At 34.9% G+C, this 20,186-nt stretch overlaps 1 protein-coding gene across 1 annotated transcript in view; it reads left to right on the top strand.

Moving 5' to 3' along the window:
• LOC112049774 (head-specific guanylate cyclase) overlaps positions 1 to 20,186 on the top strand; it is a 149,670-nt gene that overhangs the window by 64,266 nt on the left and 65,218 nt on the right. The window contains exons 3-4 of the mRNA XM_024087801.2: positions 9,851 to 9,924; positions 15,284 to 15,366. Coding sequence (XP_023943569.2) covers positions 9,851 to 9,924; positions 15,284 to 15,366 — 157 coding nt within the window. The remainder of the gene's footprint in view (positions 1 to 9,850; positions 9,925 to 15,283; positions 15,367 to 20,186) is intronic.

The raw sequence follows: 20,186 nt of genomic DNA, 5'->3' as shown, positions 1-20,186 counted from the left end.
GTGTTCTGCAAAGTTGTAGTACATTATGTTAATCTAACCTCAATAGTTTTTGCAGCGCACGCCATGTAAAAAAAAACTTTTGTACACCTTGGGTTACATTATTGGAGTTTAAGGAAGGATACCTAATTTTTTGAAAATATAATATAGCCTATAGCCTTCCTCGATAAACGGGCTATCTATCACTGAAAATATTTTTCAAATCGGACTAGTATTTCCTGAGATTAGCGCGTTCAATCAAACAAACAAACTCTTCAGCTTTATAATATTAGTGTAGATTAGTATAGATGAAGTTAAATATTTTTTTATTTAAAATTTAGCCGAAGAGTTTGTTTGTTTGATTTATTACGTCTATGTTTTATACCGGTATTACTACGGGAACGGGAACCACGCGGGTAAAAACCGCGCGGCCTCTACTAGTCGTTTATATTTTTGTAGCCCCATAGGAATGGCATTAACAATTTTCTGGCAATTGTTATTTCCACGTCACCGCGGACCTAAATTGGAGGCCGTAGACCTTCATTTTAGACGATTACAGCTAAGCTTTATTTTAATTGGCAAAAAAGAATTTCTGAACCATTCCGATTCTTATAACAAAGGCCGAAATATGATACAAAGTTAAGCCTACTTCGTTCAATTATAACGGCTTATAAAAAAGAGCAATTTTCTTTGTTTTTAACCATTTTTGAAACAGAAAAGATAATAATAATTTTTGAAACAGAAAAGATAATAGCTTATTTCGATAATAATAATATGATTTTTTTTATTTATCAACTCATCATCCGTCAATCCACATTCGTCGTCGTCGTTATCAACCTATATTCGGCTCACTGCTGAGCTCGAGTCTCCTCTCAGAATGAGAGCGGTAAGGCTAACAGTCTACCACGCTGGCCCAATGCGGTTCGGATTGGCAGACTTACCGACGGATAGACGAGAGACGGACATGGCAAAACTATAACGGATACTTGTGGACTACGGAACCCCAAAAAGGACAAACAAATTAATGAGAGACTCTGCTATGCTGTGTCATCCTTAAGATTAAAAAGATCAATAACAAAGAATCATGCGTCAGAACCTATGAATACCGGATTGTATGTACCTACCTACAGTAAATCTTAGTTATAATTATTATACGAGTATTTACTTAATTCAATTAAAAAGTCCTTTGTGAAAATTGTTGTATAAGAATAAATTCCGTATCAAAAGCCTTCATTCCGTAAAAGGCATGTTATTATTTGAAACAACTCCATTATAATAGAGGTATTCTGAATATTATATTAAAGGAAAATAGTAAACTAAACAGAGGCAACATTTTTAATTAAAATTTATAAAATAATAATGAAAATAGATGCACAAGAGATCATACTAATCACATTACATCACACTACTACTACTACTGTATGTGTATTCGTAAGTTTGTGTGTATTTTTGTTACTCTTTCACGCCGTAACTACTGAACCGATTTTATTGAAATTATACATATATATAAGTGTGTGTGTGTGTGTATGTTTGTAGTATAGTTTATGTAAGAAGTATTACGGTTGTTTGCGCAATGATATTAAATACTGTTAGATGTGTTACTAGCACTTGAAAAATGAGGCGCTCAAAAGAGGAAATTTGTACACAATTCAATGTTAGTTGTGGTCTACAATTAACGTTATTTAAACAAATAATACCTAAATATCATCTACAATGCCGAGTTGTGTGTTCAGGAAGTGAAAAAAACTATATATACATACATATTATAATGGAATCAAAGACAAAATTGAGCATGGGTGCGCTCAGTGTAGTAGCCTATTTATTCGGATCGCTTTTCGCGGAGATTTTGTAGGGGTAGGGGGGGTGTATGTTTGTAGTATAGTTTATGTAAGAAGTATTACGGTTGTTTGCGCAATGATATTAAATACTGTTAGATGTGTTACTAGCACTTGAAAAATGAGGCGCTCAAAAGAGGAAATTTGTACACAATTCAATGTTAGTTGTGGTCTACAATGAACGTTATTTAAACAAATAATGCCTAAATATAGTCTTCAATGCCGAGTTGTGTGTTCAGGAAGTGAAAAAACTATATATACATACATTATAATGAAATTAAAGACAAAATTAAGCATGTGTGCGCTCAGTTTTGTAGCCTATTATTCGGATCGCTTTTCGCGGTGATTTTGTAGGGACGTAACCGATATAAAATTATTGTTGTGTTTGGGGCATTATCTATGAATCTTTAACATTTTTTCGGTTTCATCGCAGTCTAATGTTTTAAACCAGGTTTTAACATTTATTGTAAAGCTATTATTAGCCAAATAATGCAATTAAATTACTTTGCTGCATTGTAAAGATGCTTGCCGAGAAATAATATATGTAACGGCGGAGCAGACTAAATTCCACTTCTAATAACTATCCATTTCAAAGGCGCGATTACAACTCAACCGCTCAACTAGCAGACTACAGTGGTGGCAGGGTACCCTTGTATCTGTCAAGCGTACCAGCTGGACGAGAGTCACGTTATCAACCTTTTAAAGTCTTATTTCTTTAAACAGTAAATAATTAAATCCCAATCACATGAAAACCTGATTCTAATATTATCGCAATAATATACGTAGATTTTGCTAACCGATCAAATAACTCACTCGCCGACATATGCTTTTGAGCAAAGCAAAGAAATGGGGACAGATTATACCCTCGACCAACACATACACTACTTTTTATCTCAGAAAAAAACCATGCTTTCTGTGAGATTTGCAAAAAACAAAATTTCACGGAAAACGAAGTCACGGGTTATTTCTCGCTTCGTTATAGGAAACCTTAACTGATGGGCTCTCAGATCGGGTTGCGAAGGCGGAAGCAGAATGTGAAAGGGCGATACGGAAACAGTAATGGATGGCCCTTTTGGTCGCCATCTTGTTTACCGTAATTGGTTTAGGCCTGGTTTGTTATGGTAGACGTGTCCTGTTACCACGCTAAAGTCAAAGATTGACCATAACAATGATACTATGCTTTGTAAAAATCTGTGATGGCGCTAACATGCGGGATAATCTTGTGAAGAGAAATAGACAAAAGGGAATTCCCATTCCCGGCCCAAACCAATCCTTACCGCCCCGGAACTTATTTATATTAAAAAAAATCTTAACAGTTCTACTATAATAATGAAATCATTACTTTATCAAATAAAGTTTGCTAAAACGTTATACGACATTTTTAATTCATGTTTAATTTGTCCACAACGGGGACAAGGTAAGATTGTTGTCTATACAGCCTGAATATTACGATATTTTTGAGGACTGGTTTGTTTGTTCGTTTTCTAAAGGAAATTAATTAAAAGTGTTCTAAAATTAATATTTTCGGAGTTAATAGATCTTAAAATGTGTTCCTTATACGCATTTATGACGTAGCTAAACTTAAAAATTTCAAAATGCAAGGATAGATAAAGGCGTGTGTTACATGGTTAGTCGGAATTATTTGAATTACTTTGTATGAAAACATAAATTGTTTTTATTTTTTAGGTAAAAAAATATTAGTTATGCAGTTCGCCTCCTATAAATCTCTCTCGACTCGTCAACACCTTGAAGTTATGGGAAATACTCCCCAGAACTCTGTATAATTCAATTCAATTTCTAGACTTAAGTCAAATTTAATCTTACCATCGATCATTTTTACTGTTTTCCTGGTGCAGGAAATGCTTTTAGTTGTTAAAATTTTCAGGTCCACTCTTGTACACTGTATTAATATTTTTAAAGGATTTTATTAAAATTTATTAAAGTTAATAAATATAACTAATTAAAACGAAATAAATAAATTAAAACCTAAGTTTTTGAGTTTTATCAAGATGGCGCCCTTATAGCAACTATGACATGACAATTGACAGCAAACGTCAAATTAATTACTGCATTGAAAACGTCACCAATCCGCCAATAGTACCCATAATAGTGCTGCGTTTCTTGGGAGATAATGAATATTATTTCAAAAGAATTAAAGTAAATTCGTAGATTTGTATAATCAAAAAAAATTTAAAAAAATATTTACTTTTATTTCCGCAAGGATACAATGACCATGATGTGAGATTTAAATAGCTCTAAAATAGCTATAATGTTGAATATACCTAAAATATCAATTGAAATATTGATAGTTAAAGTCAGGATACTTAAATTCACCAATTAATGACTTGTAATACTGTAACTAGAAAGTGTATATTATTGTCTCAATAATAATATTACTATCATTACTACTCGTTCTAACTACTTGGGTTAAGTAGTCATTACTCAAGAGAGGGTATTTCATAAATCAAAGAAAATGGTAACAAATTAAAATATGATCTTTATTTATCCATTGTTATACTTTATTTTACCAATTCTACTGCCCGTTCATAACCTACTAACTGCTGAGAAAGAAGGGCAAGAAAACTCAGCTGTTATGCCTAAAATACATATGATGACAACAATAGTTATCGTCTCTAACACTAATTATAATGCCTTTTAGTTTCTCTGTCTTATTGCATATACCTTAATAGATATCTCTTACAGGTAAATAATAATATAAATAAAACAAAAATAAATAGACTTTCATAATATTAATTCCAAGAACCCGTAACAAAGCCATAAAGAAAGTTTAAATTTTTTTGTCAATTAATGTCACCCTCGGGTAGCCCAGCTATCGCTATATTTTGGCGGCAAAAAATCAGGTCCATTAGTAACTCGACACCGGCAGGCTGTTTCACGCCATTTTGGCGTGCGGCCTTCACTTAAGGTTTCCTATTACTCAGAGCTACGTACTTGCACTTTGATCTTGGAAAAACGAGGAACCTCCATTGCGTTCTGAATTAGAGCCTACACTTTTCTAGCTGGAAACTTTAAAAAAAAATCGTTTATTTCACTTTCTAGATTTACATAAATAAGTGCGAGTTTGGAACCTTCTTTTAGGAGTAGTAAAACTATCTCTGTATTAGAAGGCTACTTTAAAGCACTTTCGTACAAAGAAAAAAGCCGGCAAAGTGCGTGCCAAGCCCAACGCAATTTGTAGATCTATATGAGTGCTTCAAACCCTTTTAATGCAAAAATACTGATATCGATACACACTATCACAATCACACACTATCGGATGGAAAAACCACCACCACCACCGGTTCGGAAGGCAGGTTCTGCTGAGAAGAAACTGTCAAGAAACTCAACAGTTGGTCTTTTAAAAAAATCATACAATATTATAATTTACAATTATTGATGACAACATTACAATTTCTCATAGTTTTACTTCCTGTGTGAAGGTGGAAGCTGATCCAATGACCTCCAAACATTTGTAAAAACCAAAATTCTTTCTTTATCAAGGAACTCATCCATAGTGTAGTAACCTCGACTAAGTAAATGTTTTTAACACATTGCTTAAAGCTATGCATTGGCAGGTCCATCACAGTGTTGGGGATAAGTTTGAGTTGCGATAAAAGTTTCCTTTGGTATTTTAACATCACCTACAAAAAGTGATATATCCAAGTGAAGTGAAGAGTTCCATAGAATTGAATTGATATGTACAAATTCTTTTACCATTCTCGCATCCCGTGAAATGTACATAAAGTATGAGGAAAACCTGAGTCGTTCTCACTTTGTTGGAACGAGTATTCATTATACCTTTCCGTCATTTACGACGGATACCTTTGCAGGTCCACAAGCATGGAGAAATGTTCTTAAATATTAATAACGAGCAAACGTTCGCTACTTCTTCCGCATGTAAGAATTTTAAATATAAAGGAAAATTCCCATCGTACATGATTTATCGTGATTTTAATTGTTTACGCGGTACACGCAATGGAAGCCTGGTGTGTACTACGTAAACAATTAAAACAATAACTCAGCAATTTTTTTTTCACTTTTTGACGCATCTATCACTATTGATCGCGGCGGTTTGTCAAATAGTATGTAGCCGTGGTCAATAAATGAACACAAAAAGAAATTTCCAATTTGAACCCTGAGATTCAATCTAACAAATAAACAAATTCTTCATGTTTATAATACAATATATATAAATAGTCTACTAAACAATTTTCAAATATAGGGCGCGCTTTTTATATGCTTGGGTAAAATGCCCAGCCTAAGCCACCGTCGGAGGTCTTATCACAAACACCCTGGCCGAATGCCGGAACAGAATTAAGCGCGCGGCCGAAGACCGCACGTTTTATGTACTTGGGTGAAATGCCCAGCCGAAGCCACGGTCGGAGGCCCTACCACAAACCTGCGGTCGAAGGCTGGGGTACGATTAAGTGCGCGGCTGTAGGTCGCGCTTTTAATTTGCTTTAAAAATATACCTTGGTCACCCTAGGGATTTTTAAAAAACTTTTCAATAATAGTTTTAGATAATTAAGTGGTGTATCTACCGTTTGCGTTTTATCCATTAATTTGCTGCTATAGTTTTATTATAAGTATAGATAATAATTATATAACAATAAAAATAGATATTAAACGGTTCAACAGTGGAAACTTGATGTAATTCAGTTGGAACTATTCATAGCAAGGTATTTGTCAAGGATTCGTTGAGGGGCTTCCATGGCCTTACCGGAGGCTTATGTCATAAAAAATATTCCCTAGCAGCGTTATCCGGTGTAGGTTTTATATGGCTTAGGAAATCTGAACTTGAACTCTGCTCCGGATCTAAGTTTTTTTCGAATTGTGGAAGTACTTGATATTAGTAATATATTCAGTGACGCTATTTTTTTGTTAGTTAGGGTTATTGTGTTGGTTTTGATTTGATGTTGAAAAGTTCAAAGTGATTATTAAACGCAAGTTTTTGGGAAAGGCTTATTATAGTGTTAATGATTATATTAATGATAAACTGTGTGCTTAGTTTTAAATAAGTTTGTAAAATGGTGGTAAACGAAAAAAAAACCTTGGCTGAGTTTGTTGACCAAGACCACCTTGACGGACCAAGGCGCGTTTGGAACCCTCGTAACTTTAGTTTTAAGTTTTCGACTATTATTACCACCATTAAATTAAATTAAATTATGACATAATCTTGACCTTTCAAAAGTGCTTGTAAACTAAGCCTAATTGAAATAAATGAATTTTGACTTTGACTTTGATGTTAATTACTAGTAGTGGCTAATAGATCAAAGCCTATCTCTATCTATCTATCAACCTATTAAAATAATAAACATTGAATCAATTGAGAAATATCCTACTTTAAGGTATCCACCAGTAGGCACCGGAAGACATTTGTTACATAGAATCTCAATTTCGTATATGTCAACTACCACACGTCAAAAATAGTGAATTAGTCTCCGGTCTCTAGTACGGCATTCGTTAGTAACTATTATAACGATGAAAAAACATATCTAAATTTATTAGAATTTCATTAAATACAGCTCACAAAGCGATCAAATTCAATAATTATCCCATTAGGTACATTTTTCTTTTTCACTTAGTTGTAAGGCGTTCTCCAAAAACTTGGGGCACGGCTTGTCGGAAAACTTTGAACAGACTGCTTCTACCGTAAATAATTAATAGGAGTTTTTGTTTGTTGAAAGTACATGATTTAAAAAAAAAATAACATTTTTTTTTAAAAGCAAATTTAAAAGCAAAATAAAATCTATAGTAAGACTATAAAGAAGAAATATTTTATCACTTGTTTGTTTTTTTTTTGCGTTGAATATGCTCTGAAACTTGTGAACCTATTTGAAAAATTCTTTCACCATTCATCATATCAGCCGATGGACGTCCACTGCAGGACATAGGTCTTTTGTAGGGACTTCCAAACATCACGATACTGAGCCACCTGCATCCAGCGAATCCCTGCGACTCGCTTGATGTCGTCAGTCCACCTGGAGGGGGGTGGACTAACACTGCGCTTACTAGTGCGGGGTCGCCATTCCAGCCCTTTGGGTCCCCAACGTCCATCGGCTCTTCGGACTACGTGCCCCGTCTATCATTAGAATCCTACATTATCCTTAATGAAAAAAGGCTATTTTATATCCCCTTATTCCCATGGGAATGGGAAGTATTCGGGTGAAACCGCGTGGCGTCTGTTAGTTAGTAAATAATAATCTTTTGATTTTTTTTATGTAGGCTTACGCTTGACCACAATCAAGCCTGATGGAAAGCAATGATGAAGTCTAAGATGAAGCGCGCTTGCCTAGAAGATGCCTATTCACTCTTGTCTTGAAAGTGCACAAATTATACGTGTCAGGAAACACAGACGCCGGAAGGGCATTCCACATTTTGGCAGTTCTTATTAGGAACGTTGACGTTGATATAAAAATGGAACCGACTTCAAAGACGTATATCAGTTTGATTTTAACACAAAATTACTAAACCGATTTATATGATTCTAATCGAAGACTGGAAAGTGGGTCAAATCAAGATTCCAAGATTTTATTACATACAAGTAAAGCTAATTTTAAGCGTGTAATAAAAAGTAATAGTGAAATCGGTGTTTAGTTTAAAATCCATAAGTTTCGGAAGCAGCTACACTAGAGATCTTAAAAAATTGATATTTAACTGTTTTTCAAAAGGTTCTCGAAAGGCTCCCAATTCTCTCTCTTAGAATGAGACGCCTTGTCTTGAGCCATTCAAATAGCCTTATTCATCATTATCAACCCATATTTCACTCACCCGGCTCACTGCTGAGCTCGAGTCTCCTCTCAGAATGAGAGGGGTTAGGCCAATAGTCCACAACGCTGGCCCAATCGTTTGAGACACGTGATATTTAATTTCTTAAAATGCACACAACTGAAAAGTTGGAGGTGCATGCCCCGGACCGGAATCGAACCTACGCCCTCCGGATTCGGAGCCAGAGGTCATATCCACTGAGCTATCACGGCTCTCAAAAAAATAGGCTGATTATAATGATATTTCCTTCAACATTTTCATGGAAATGAATACAAAAATACCCTTTTGATCATTTTGTGTTTGACATATCTCGTTGATACATGTTGTTTTTGTGGGATACCGTCAATAAATCCTTTGGCTCGGCGCCCCGATGCCTGCGGGGCGAATATTCTGAATAGATCAGCCGTTTATGGTTTCTGTATGGTAATGGTAGAATGCAAAATACGGCTAGTTAGGTATTTTGTGAACGTATACCTACAAGTTTTATAGCTGTTTTGTTGATACCTACAAGCTCGTTTAAATAGCACATAACATTTAATATGATCATCATCATTATCAGCCGATGGACGTCCACTGCTGGAAATAGGGGTCTTGCATGGACTTCCAAGCACAACGGTCTCGAGCCGCCCGCATCCACGGCCTGCACAGTGGTATGCGCGGTGGATTTACAAAACGGAGGTCCTGGGTTCGATCCCCGGCTGGGCCGATTGAGATTTTCTTAATTAGTCCAGGTCTGGCTGGTAGAAGGCTTCGGCCGTGGCTAGTTACCATCCTACCGGCAAAGACATACCGCCAAGCGATTTAGCGTTCCGGTACGGTGCCGTGTAGAAACCGAAAGGAGTGTGGATTTTCATCCTCCTGCAACAAGTTAGCCCCCTTCAATCTTAGATTGCATCATCACTTACCATCAGGTGCGATTGTAGTCAAGGGCTAACTCGTAAAGATTAAAAAAAAAATCCAGCTGCTTCCTGCAACCCTGTCCTCGGTCCACCTAGTGAGGGGGTCGACTGGACATTGCGCTTCCCGGTGCGGGGTTGTCATTCTATTTTATATCTATCTAACTAATATTAAAAGAAGTTGTCATTCTTGTTTGTTTTTTACGATATAGCTCAAAAATTACTTGATCAATTCTAAATTATTTTTTATGATATAATAAAGCCACAGCCACATTAGGTAAAAACCAACGAGGTAATTAGTCTAGTAGAAAAAAAATCTCACCAAGTCCCACCGCTCTTAAAAGGGAAGTAATGACAATAAACTGTTTGTTACAGAACGAGTGCCTCCACGCCGCGGTGACGTCATTAACGAAGAACCAGGCCGAGCATTACGACAAATACAATTGCCTGTGAGTACCAATAAAAGTGTAATTCCCTTCGCACCATTAACCCCACCCTTAATTAACTTTTGACGCTCAGATTACATTGAGTTAACGGAATAATTTAGACAAGTGCCGTGCTGTAGATCAAACGGGTGACATAAGGTTACTAGACACGGGCATAAGTTAGTTATTTCTATTTATTTATTTATTTATATAAAGCACGCCAACAATACACATATTAAACGTTAAAACATAAGATAACACATATTAAAGAGTTCTGATATGCATATAAACAATAGGCGCACATAACATTTATATAATTATATGTCAACACTTAACTAATTATAATATGTCAAATTTATAGGAAGAATTAAATGTCAAAATTAATTATTACCTAATTTAAAATTAATAAATAAGTATAAAATTTTAAAACAATAGCATAAAGAAGAAAACTTAACTTAATTAAATACAATTTTTAAATTAATTTACTAGGTAGGTAGATTATACAAAACAAAAAGAATAAATATTAAGAAAAAACATTAACATTAAACTAAATCTTACTAATAATAGAGACAATTTAATTATTATGGAGTTTAAAATGGTCATGCAACTTGTTTTTAAAGACATAGAAGGAATTGTGGAAGATGTCGATATGTCGATATGTCGATATGTCGATATGTCTGCATATCGTCTCAAAAGAGTTAAAAAATCTTTTGTGGGTTTGGGTGTACTCTTCTATAACAAGATCCCCAAGACTGTGGTGGACTTGCCAATGCACAACTTGAGGCAATGTGTTAAAAAACATTTACTTAGTCGAGGTTACTACACTATTGATGAGTTCCTTAACGATAAAAGTGCTTGGAAACCATTGGATCAGCTTCCACTTTCACACAGGATGTAAAACTATAATGAAATTGTAATTGTTATCAATTGTAAATTATAATACTGTATGACTTTTTCAAAAGAGCAACTGTTGAGTTTCTTGCCGGTATCTTCTCAGCAGAACCTGCCTTCCGAACCGGTAGTAGAATCTTTACAAATAGTCAACTGACGTGTCAAAAGTGCTTGTAAAGTGAGTCTACTTGAAATAAATGAATTTTGAATTTGAATTTTGAGCCATCGATATAAAATTTTGTAATGGATTCCCGATTAAATGTCACGTGTCTCGATCGGTGAAGGAAAGATATCGTGAAGAAACCTGCATATCTGAGAATTTTCTTAATTCTCTACGTGTGTGAAGTCTGCCAATCCAAATAGCAACAATGCACATAACTGAAATGTTAGAGGTGCATTCCCCGGAACGGATTCAAATCAACGCTCTCTGAATCTAAGGCAGAGGTCATATCCACTAGGCTGTCACGGCACATCCACACAATATAGGTATTTTTAGCAGACTCAGAACTGATTACAAAAATAAGAAAACTAATGTCGAACAAAGGTTATGATTCACAACATTTGTCAGGACAACTTAATTAACAAATCAAACTGTAACCAAAATAAGACCCTAGAATGGCAGAGAATGACCTTGAGTGAATTCACGCACTTGTGAACGTTGTGTGTAGGTTTAAAGGATTCTTTGACTTTTAACAAACACTCCCCTTTTTAGCTCAAGTCACTCTCCCGGCCTATCCCATAAAGAATCACACAACAATGTGAAAGATGTGGACGGCTCGAACGCCACAAACACACTGAAGCCGTCCGTATCGCAAGACGTTGCAACGCGGCGATAACAGTATTAACAATCAAATAAATCCAAGTGATAAAAAAATCTCCATTGTCAGTTTTAGTTTTCAAAAGCACAATTTTTCTTTCGTAAAATACATCAACGATTCTCTCAGTTTTTTATTTTCCTAGAGATATTTTGGAAGAAATATTTTATTCAAATGTAATTTTATTGGCCGCCGCGAATATGTTCTTCGTGTGACGACATCAAAACCATTTCATTGAAAAGGAAGCCACACAAGATGAAAGAAACCTCCAAGATTATTAGGTCGTATACATTTCAAATGCTCTTCAACTGGGATTTGAGCCTCTTATGTATTCACATAATATCATACACGTACTATTCAAAAATACATTCTTGACATGGTGATAGGGATGTCCGTGTTACCAAAGTATATCGATATCTATACTTATAATAAATCTGTAGAGAGGTCAATTCTGTACATGAAATATATTTCCAAAATAACTATCAGGGGGTGATTAGTGATCGATACTGATGCCAAAAATGCAATTAGTAAAATTTTTGTCCGTCTGTCTGTCTGTCTGTCTGTCTGTCTGTCTGTCTGTCTGTATGTTCTTTATAGAAACAAAAACTACTTGACGGATTTTAACGAAACTTGGTACAATTATTTTACATACTCCTGGGCAGGTTATAGTATACTTTTCATTACGCTACGATCAATAGGACCAGAGCAGTGAAGAGAAATGTTGCGAAAACGGGAGAAGTTACTCAATTTTTTTAGCTTCCGTCGCGTGTACAGCCTTAATGGTTAAAGCTACATAGAAATCATGTATGACGGAAATGTTCTCCTTAAAGTTATCTATAAAAACACAACAGCATATATATGTCTATCTTCTATGGTTGACTCACAATAACATGTGTAACTCCCGATAGCTTAGCAGTTCGGAGCTTTCTAATTATATTTGTCAACTCTTATGTTTATAACACTCATCACTCATCCCTAACTAAAAAAGTTAACATTATTACCTATTCAATAAAAAAAGAATCATAAAAATCGGTAAAGAAACACCAAAGTTATACAAGAAATACGCCATCGCGCGTGAATACTGATTCATGCTCGACGCGACTCGCGGGAGGGGGGGGGAATAAATAAAGAAGTGCAGCCTTAATAAGTAGGGTAGGGGTAGGGTAGAGTAGGGTAGGGGTAGGGTAGGGGTAGTGTATGGTAGGGGTAGGGTAGGGGTAGTGCAGGGGTAGGGTAGGGGTAGGGTTGGGATAGGGTAGGGTAGAGGTAGGGTAGGGTAGGATAGGGGTAGTTGAAAGTTTACAACGACTTTCACGCGGACGAAGTCGCGGGCGTCCGCTAGTTTTTAATAATTATGCGATATCATCGACATTTATTCTGTTCTTTTTACGTTTAAGTTACAGCCTTTCTTAATGAGTACTGTTTACCAACAAAGAAATTCGAAATGAAGGTGGAAAACACATGTCATTTCACTTATTTATTTTAAATTTTGTGTGGTTTGTACCTATGTAAAATATATTAACCATATTATCTAATTGTTCTAAGCTTGTTAATCAAATTTATTTTCATTAATTTAGAACAAGTTAATTATAATTATTATTAGGTGTGAAATTACTAGTGATTTATACCCGCATTTTTAATTTGTTTGTTGGTAAACAGTACTCATCAAGAAAGGCTGTAGTATAAGTTCTATTTTTGCAGGCTTATTCAATAATCTTTGATAAAACTACTTGATATTTACGAAACTGAGATTCTGTGTGACAAATGTACCAAAAAAAAACAAAGCATATTCTTGTTATACACAAGAAAGACGGCCAACGCTTACTCATAATACTACCAGAGGCCGAATAGACTTCACACTTACTGGCATTACTTTTTGATCTAAAATATTTTGTCCTGTCACAGCCATCATATTAGACCGTATTTGATATAAAAATTAAATAAGAATCCAAGATTCATATGTGTCTAATTAAGAACCTCCCGCTTTCTTTTTAAGTTGGTTAAAAATATAATTTAAATCGGTTAGGCGGTATAGGTAATAAAAGCATAAAAAGTCATAACTTATTTATTTTTAATAAGGTTTAATTTACAAGCACTTTTGAAACTTTAAGTACATATGTACATGCGTTTTCGAAATAGTATGTGTATTTATATTAAAATAAAATATAACTACAATTTTGAACATAAAGTAAAATATCGATAATAAGTATCGGTATTCAACGTAATTCAACAACCCTCATGTCTGATTTACGTACACAGCTGTAATACTGTCGTGTATACCATAGAATGCTAATGAGACACTTCAGAATTTCTAAGATTAATTAATATTCTACTTAAATTTTAACGTATAAATATGAAAATGAAATAAACCTACTTGAGTTTTAAAAACATTTTGGTCCTAGATTTTTTTCATTATAAAATATTACAAGTTTTATATCCTATGTAATTAATATGAAAGTATATTTTTTTCTTAAATAAAGTTTATATCTACGTCCTTGATATAAACTTAATTTTAGTGTAAAATTAAAATATAAGACTTTAATTCTTTATACTTATCAGCTTAATTTTGAGCAGTGTGTAAACGTTTTCGTGTTTTTATTTTAACCCAGCCACATAGATTAGCCACTAGTCCAATGCATTATAGTAGTGGGACAATAAAGTTAATGCATCACTGTGTTGGCACCGCCTTCAAAGCGATCAGAAGGTAGCGCATACGATATTATTTTTCGCTTTTTAGTTATTTTTGTGAAGTTAGTTAATTTTTTTGTTAAAAATATTTTATTTTTCTGTTTTTAATGTGTCCTAGCATTTAATTTCCATAGAAATCGGTTTAGTAATTTTGTGTTAAAATGAAAATAACGAAATGGCCCGTACTGAAATTTCGTTATTTTTATTTTAAAACACAAAATTACTGAACCGATTTTCATGAAAATTAAATGAGACCAATCTGGATACTTTACAAACAAAAAAAAGAAGTTTGAAGTTATGCGGTACAACAAACATAAAAAAGAAATACGCATCGAATTGAGGACCTCCTCCTTTTTTCAAGTTGGTTAAAAAGGGACTAAACGGATAAAACTGCGCGACGTTTGCTAGTAAAAGAAAAGAAAAAAAAGCCTGCCAGACAGTCTAGTCAATTAAACAAAGGTTAAATTAAACAGTAAAATTAAACAAAACGCTAAACAATATTTTAATATAAACAAAAAGTTTCGTTTGGCTTTAATTAATTAACCGCCGGTTAGTAGATCAGCGAAAATAAATATTAGCAATTTTCTCGGAATCTATTTAAGTTACATTAATTAAATCTTTCAAACGTAGATGGGGTTTTACGAGCAAAGCTCGGACACACTCTGCAATTGAAGGAAATAATATGAAAAGAATTAATATTAATTTAAATAACAATATTTTGGTGTTTTTATTGTCGACGCTAATTAAGGGATTTATTGGCATATACAATTTTTTTTTTTTTTTTTACTTTTTCACGCCACAACTACTGTACCAATTCGGCTGAAATTAATAACTAAGATAGCATACAGATTGTAGACTAATTAAAATAACAGGTTAATTTTATGATAACTGTTGTCTATCTGTGTAAAATGAACCTACGTAATTATTTTTTTAACGTTAAAATTAACTTCTTTATTATATGCATACTTAATTCCGATTTTCTTTTTTAGACGCAGATTACCGGATGACGTCAGGACGTGTAGAAATTACGCATATTTACAAGAAATATACGACGCAGTGCGGGCTACTGATAGTAAGTATACTATAATCTATACTAACATTAGAAAAAGAGAAAGGTTGTGGTATTGTAGGATGTAATCTCTGTATCTACAGAAGCGATTTTGAAAATTCTTTTACTACTAGACAACCACGTTATTTGTAGGTAGCTAGGTATTCTTACGGGAACGGGAACTACACGAGTGAAAACGCGGAGAGTCAGTTACTAGAATAGTATTCTACGCTATACTACAACTAATATTCTGCACTCTTTGTCTTTCTATATTCTCCTTTGAATTTCTCAACGAGATTTTCTGATTTTGACCGTGCCGCGTGGATTTTTTTTAAAATGTACCCTTTCTGTAGAATCAATCCAATAAAAAAAAAAAAAAACTCGTTTCCTAAGTAACGTGTATCTCGGACGGGACTACAAGTTCTAGAAAATATTTCATAAAAAAAGAAAGTATACAATAATACAGGAAATCTAGAAAAAAAAACGTATAAGATTTGTAAAAGAATTCCATGACCAATTGAACGACAATGAACAATTGAAGACCATTAAAAAAAGTGTCAACTAGCCCATTAGAGTGGCGATATTAGATCTACTTATACTATCAGAAAATGCTTACCTCTAAGCTAAAAGCATATTGTATTTTGTTTATGCAATGCAAGACTAAAGTTTGGGTTGAAGCCACAAGTGCTCGTTTAAACGTTTATTTCCGAAGTTCAACTTTTTTCGCACTCACGCAGAGCAGGTAAACAATTCTTTTGCTTCCTATTTTCGAGAGAACAATGAAAAAAGTTTACAAAGAATATAAAGCGGGAGGAAATTTTTCGCTTTAAGTCATTAAATTTTATTGCATTGGCCGTGTTTTTCTCGACTGTAGATACTCTAAACTTATAAGCTTTTATGTTTCAATTATCTACGTACGTTTGTTCAACCATAATTTTTTTTTTATTCTTTACAAGTTATCCCTTGACTACAATCTCACCTGATGGTAAGTGATGATGTAGTCTTAGATGGAAGCGGGCTAACTTGGTAGGAGGAGGATGAAAATACACACCCCTTTCGTACTGGAACACGAAATCGCTTGGCGGTACATCTTTGGCGGTAGGGTGGTAACTAGCCACGGCCGAAGCCTCCCACCAGCCAGACCTGGACTAATTAAGAAAATCTCAATCTGCCGAGCCGGAGATCGAACCCAGGACCTCCGTTTTGTAAATCCACCGCGCATACCACTGCGCCACGGAGGCCTTCAAAAATCATCGCCTTTGGCTCCGTTTTCTCTTTGCTATAAGAGACATTCTACAGGTTCTTCTAGTAGTTATGTTAAAATAAATGTTAATATTTATATTCTTCTTTTAATTATTTTCCTTATCGGCATTCCAAAATGGCTTAAAACTCTCTTTAAAAACTTAATTTCTTCAAAGAAAGCTTGGGTTTTGGGTTGGTAATGTTTTATTTTGCGCATTTTATTTTATCTCATTAGTTTGTTTGTTTATGTTATTTTATTTTAGGTTATGTCATGATTAATATTTTAATTAAAAGTTATACCAGTACTTAATTCTAAGTTCATCAAACAGAATAAAATACGAACGTCAAACTGAGCCCCCATTCGCACGAGAGTTTTTTTAACTGACGTTAAAAAGCGTTTAAATATCGTTTATAGTTAAATGAAGGTCTTACGCCCAAAATTGAAAATGCAACACTGCTCTAACAACAAAATTGATGGCCCCGTGGCGCAGTGGGTAGTGACCCTGCTTTCTGCATCCACGGCCGTGGGTTCGATTCCTACAACTGGAAAATATTTGTGTGTTAAGCATGGGTGTTTTCCAGTGTCTGTGTGTATTTATACGTCATATAAGTATTTATATATAGCATATAAATGTATATTAATATTATAATATCAACTATCTTAGTACCCATAACACAAGCTACTCTGTATGCTTACTTTGGGGCTAGATAGTGATGTGTATTGTTTAAGTATATTATATACAAGCGGACGCCCGCGACTTAGTCCGCGTGAAGTAGATGTAAACTTTTAACTACCCCTACCCTACCCTACTCCTGCCCTACCCCTACCCCACACCTACCCTACCCATTAAGGCTGCACACTGGACGAAAGCTTAAAAAATGGTGTAATTTCTCCCGTTTTCCCAACATTTCCCTTCAATGCACTGCTCCTATTGATCGTAGCGTGATAAAAAGTATACTATAACCTGCCCAGGAGTATGAAGAATAATTGTACTAAGTTTCGTTAAAATCCGTCAAGTAGTTTTTGTTTCTATAACGAACATACAGACAGACAGACAGACAGACAGATAGACAGACAGACAGACAGACAGACAGACAGACAGACAGACAGACAGACAGACAGACAGACAGACAGACAGACAGACAGACAGAAAGACAGACAGACAGACAAAAAAATTACTGATTAAATTTTTGGCATCAGTATCGATCACTAATCACCCCCTGATAGTTATTTTCAAAATATATTTCATGTACAGAATTGACCTCTCTACAGATTTATTATAAGTATAGTTTATTTATTTATTTGCTCAAGAAAAGCGTCGTGTTTTCTAAATATTGTCGTGTGAACATATACTTGGGAATCATTTGTTGTTTTTGAACGCTTTTTTAACGTCCGTTAAAAAAACTCTCGTGCGAATGAGAACTTACTACTGTCCGAAACAGCGGTATGAAAATAAAAGGCGGAATATATTTTGAGGAGATTTTATTTTGTGGTTCATATCTTTAACTTTATCAAAGTACCTTAGGGACTTATTCAAATTCTCAGCTCCATTACTCATATTCTTCTCGGGGTTTTACTTTAAGACAAGATTGATTAGATGGTTAATGACTCAAAGACGGTCGAGATTCTTTTACTTTAGGGGTGAATATATCTTCATAAAAACTTTAAGAACGAAGCAATGAAATGTTCAATTTTATCGTTGCCGTGTGGACCGGGCATTAGGTACATTTTTCTATACCAATACGAGTTCCTATTATATTTTTTTTATTTTTTCATTTCGTTTTTTTTTAATGTAACTTAATAGTTGTGCCTTACTCTATTCTCTCGCCAAACTGAACAAGCAGTTTTAATTTAATTAATGATTATATGTAAAAGTATTTTTAATTTGAATTAAAACAGCCTTTACCACTCACAAATAACATGATTTTCGACTGGGAAAATAATTTTCATTATTAATTTAGTAGATTAGAGTAGAAATAATCCCTACCACCTCACACACTTTAACAACTTAAACTTAAGTTTTGTATATAATAAGGAAAATGAGCATCGACTAGCCAACAAACTGCTTTTATTAGAAATTTATTTAGGTAGGGTGGAAAAGGGGAGTGTTTGTTAATAGTCAAAGCCTTTAACCCTACACACATCGTTCACAAGTGCGTGACTCCACTCAAGGTCATTCTCTGCCACTCAGGGTTTATTGGTAACAATCTTGGTTGGAAATGTTAGACCTGACAGACTTTCATTAATTGTGTTTTGCATACAATCGCTTCTGGTGTCAAACCCGTTTTTCTCCGACATATACATACATAAATGTTGACTTGCCTGTCTAAATAAATAAATATTGAAGTTCCTTCGTCCCACTTCCCCGAGGCTGTGTATATCTAATTAGCTTCGTTCGTATCTCGGCCAGCTCGTTACAAAGTTACCGTGTTAAAAGCCACTTAAGTTTGAACGTGCAAAGTGTACGAATTAAGAATTTCAAATAGTGCAAATTAGTTTTGGATGGCGCTGTGTTGGCAAAGAGAGTTCCCTTGGTGGATTTGCATCACATATACTCGTCGTAACTGTATAATACTGGGGAAAGATACAATTCGGGTAGAGTGAGCCGATATGACCGTGTGAGCCGATGTGAGAGTGAGTGGATATGACCTCTGCCTCCAACTTCTCAGTTATGTGCATTTTAAGAAATTAAATATCACGTGTCTCAAACGGTGAAGGAAAAACATCGTGAGGTAATCTGCATACCAGAGAATTTTCTTAATTCTCTGCGTGTGTGAGGTCTGCCAATCCGCATTGGGCCAGCGTGGTGGACTACTGGCCTAACCGCTCTCATTCTGAAAGGAGACTCGAGCTTAGAAGTGAGCCGATTATAGGTTGATAATGATGATGATGATGATGATACTACTAATATTATACAGCTGAAGAATTTGTTTGTTTGTTTCTTTGATTGAACGCGCTAATCTCAGGAACTACTGGTCCGATTTAAATAATTCTTTCATTGTTAGATAGCCCATTTATCTAGGAAGACTATAAACTATTATTAACCCCGTTTTCCTACGGGAACGGGAACCACGCGGGTGCAACCGCGCGGCGTCCGCTAGTTATTCATATAAGTAGGTCCAGATATGCAGTGAATACATTGCACGTTCTTAATGTAACTGAACTACTTTTTTAATAAGGTCTCGCAGAAAACTTTGTTTAACTTCATTTTGTGAGACCGGAACGCTGTGTAGTGGTTGAGTTAACTTTTAATTAACTTTACTTGCGTTATATTTTTTGACGATGAGTTTCGTTTCGTAAATCCTATTTTTATTTTATTTATTTAAGCAATGTTCTTATTCATTAAATTATTTATTTATTTATGCCCCGTTATTTCACCCGCGTGGTCCACGTGTCTGTGGGAATACGGGCTAACTTGTTAGAAGGAGGATGAAAATCCACACTCCTTTCGGTTTCTACACGACTTCGTACCGGAACGCGAATTTCACTTGGCGGTACGTCTTTGTCGGTCCGTCTTGTAAGTCCACTGCACATACCCCTGCGCCACGGAGGCCGCATTATTTATTCATTTTATGTATATTTTATTCATTTTATGTATTCC

The sequence above is a fragment of the Bicyclus anynana genome, chromosome 23, assembly GCF_947172395.1.
Source record: "Bicyclus anynana chromosome 23, ilBicAnyn1.1, whole genome shotgun sequence".
In the NCBI taxonomy this organism is placed as follows: domain Eukaryota; kingdom Metazoa; phylum Arthropoda; class Insecta; order Lepidoptera; family Nymphalidae; genus Bicyclus; species Bicyclus anynana.
This window is presented reverse-complemented; position numbering and strand designations above follow the sequence as displayed.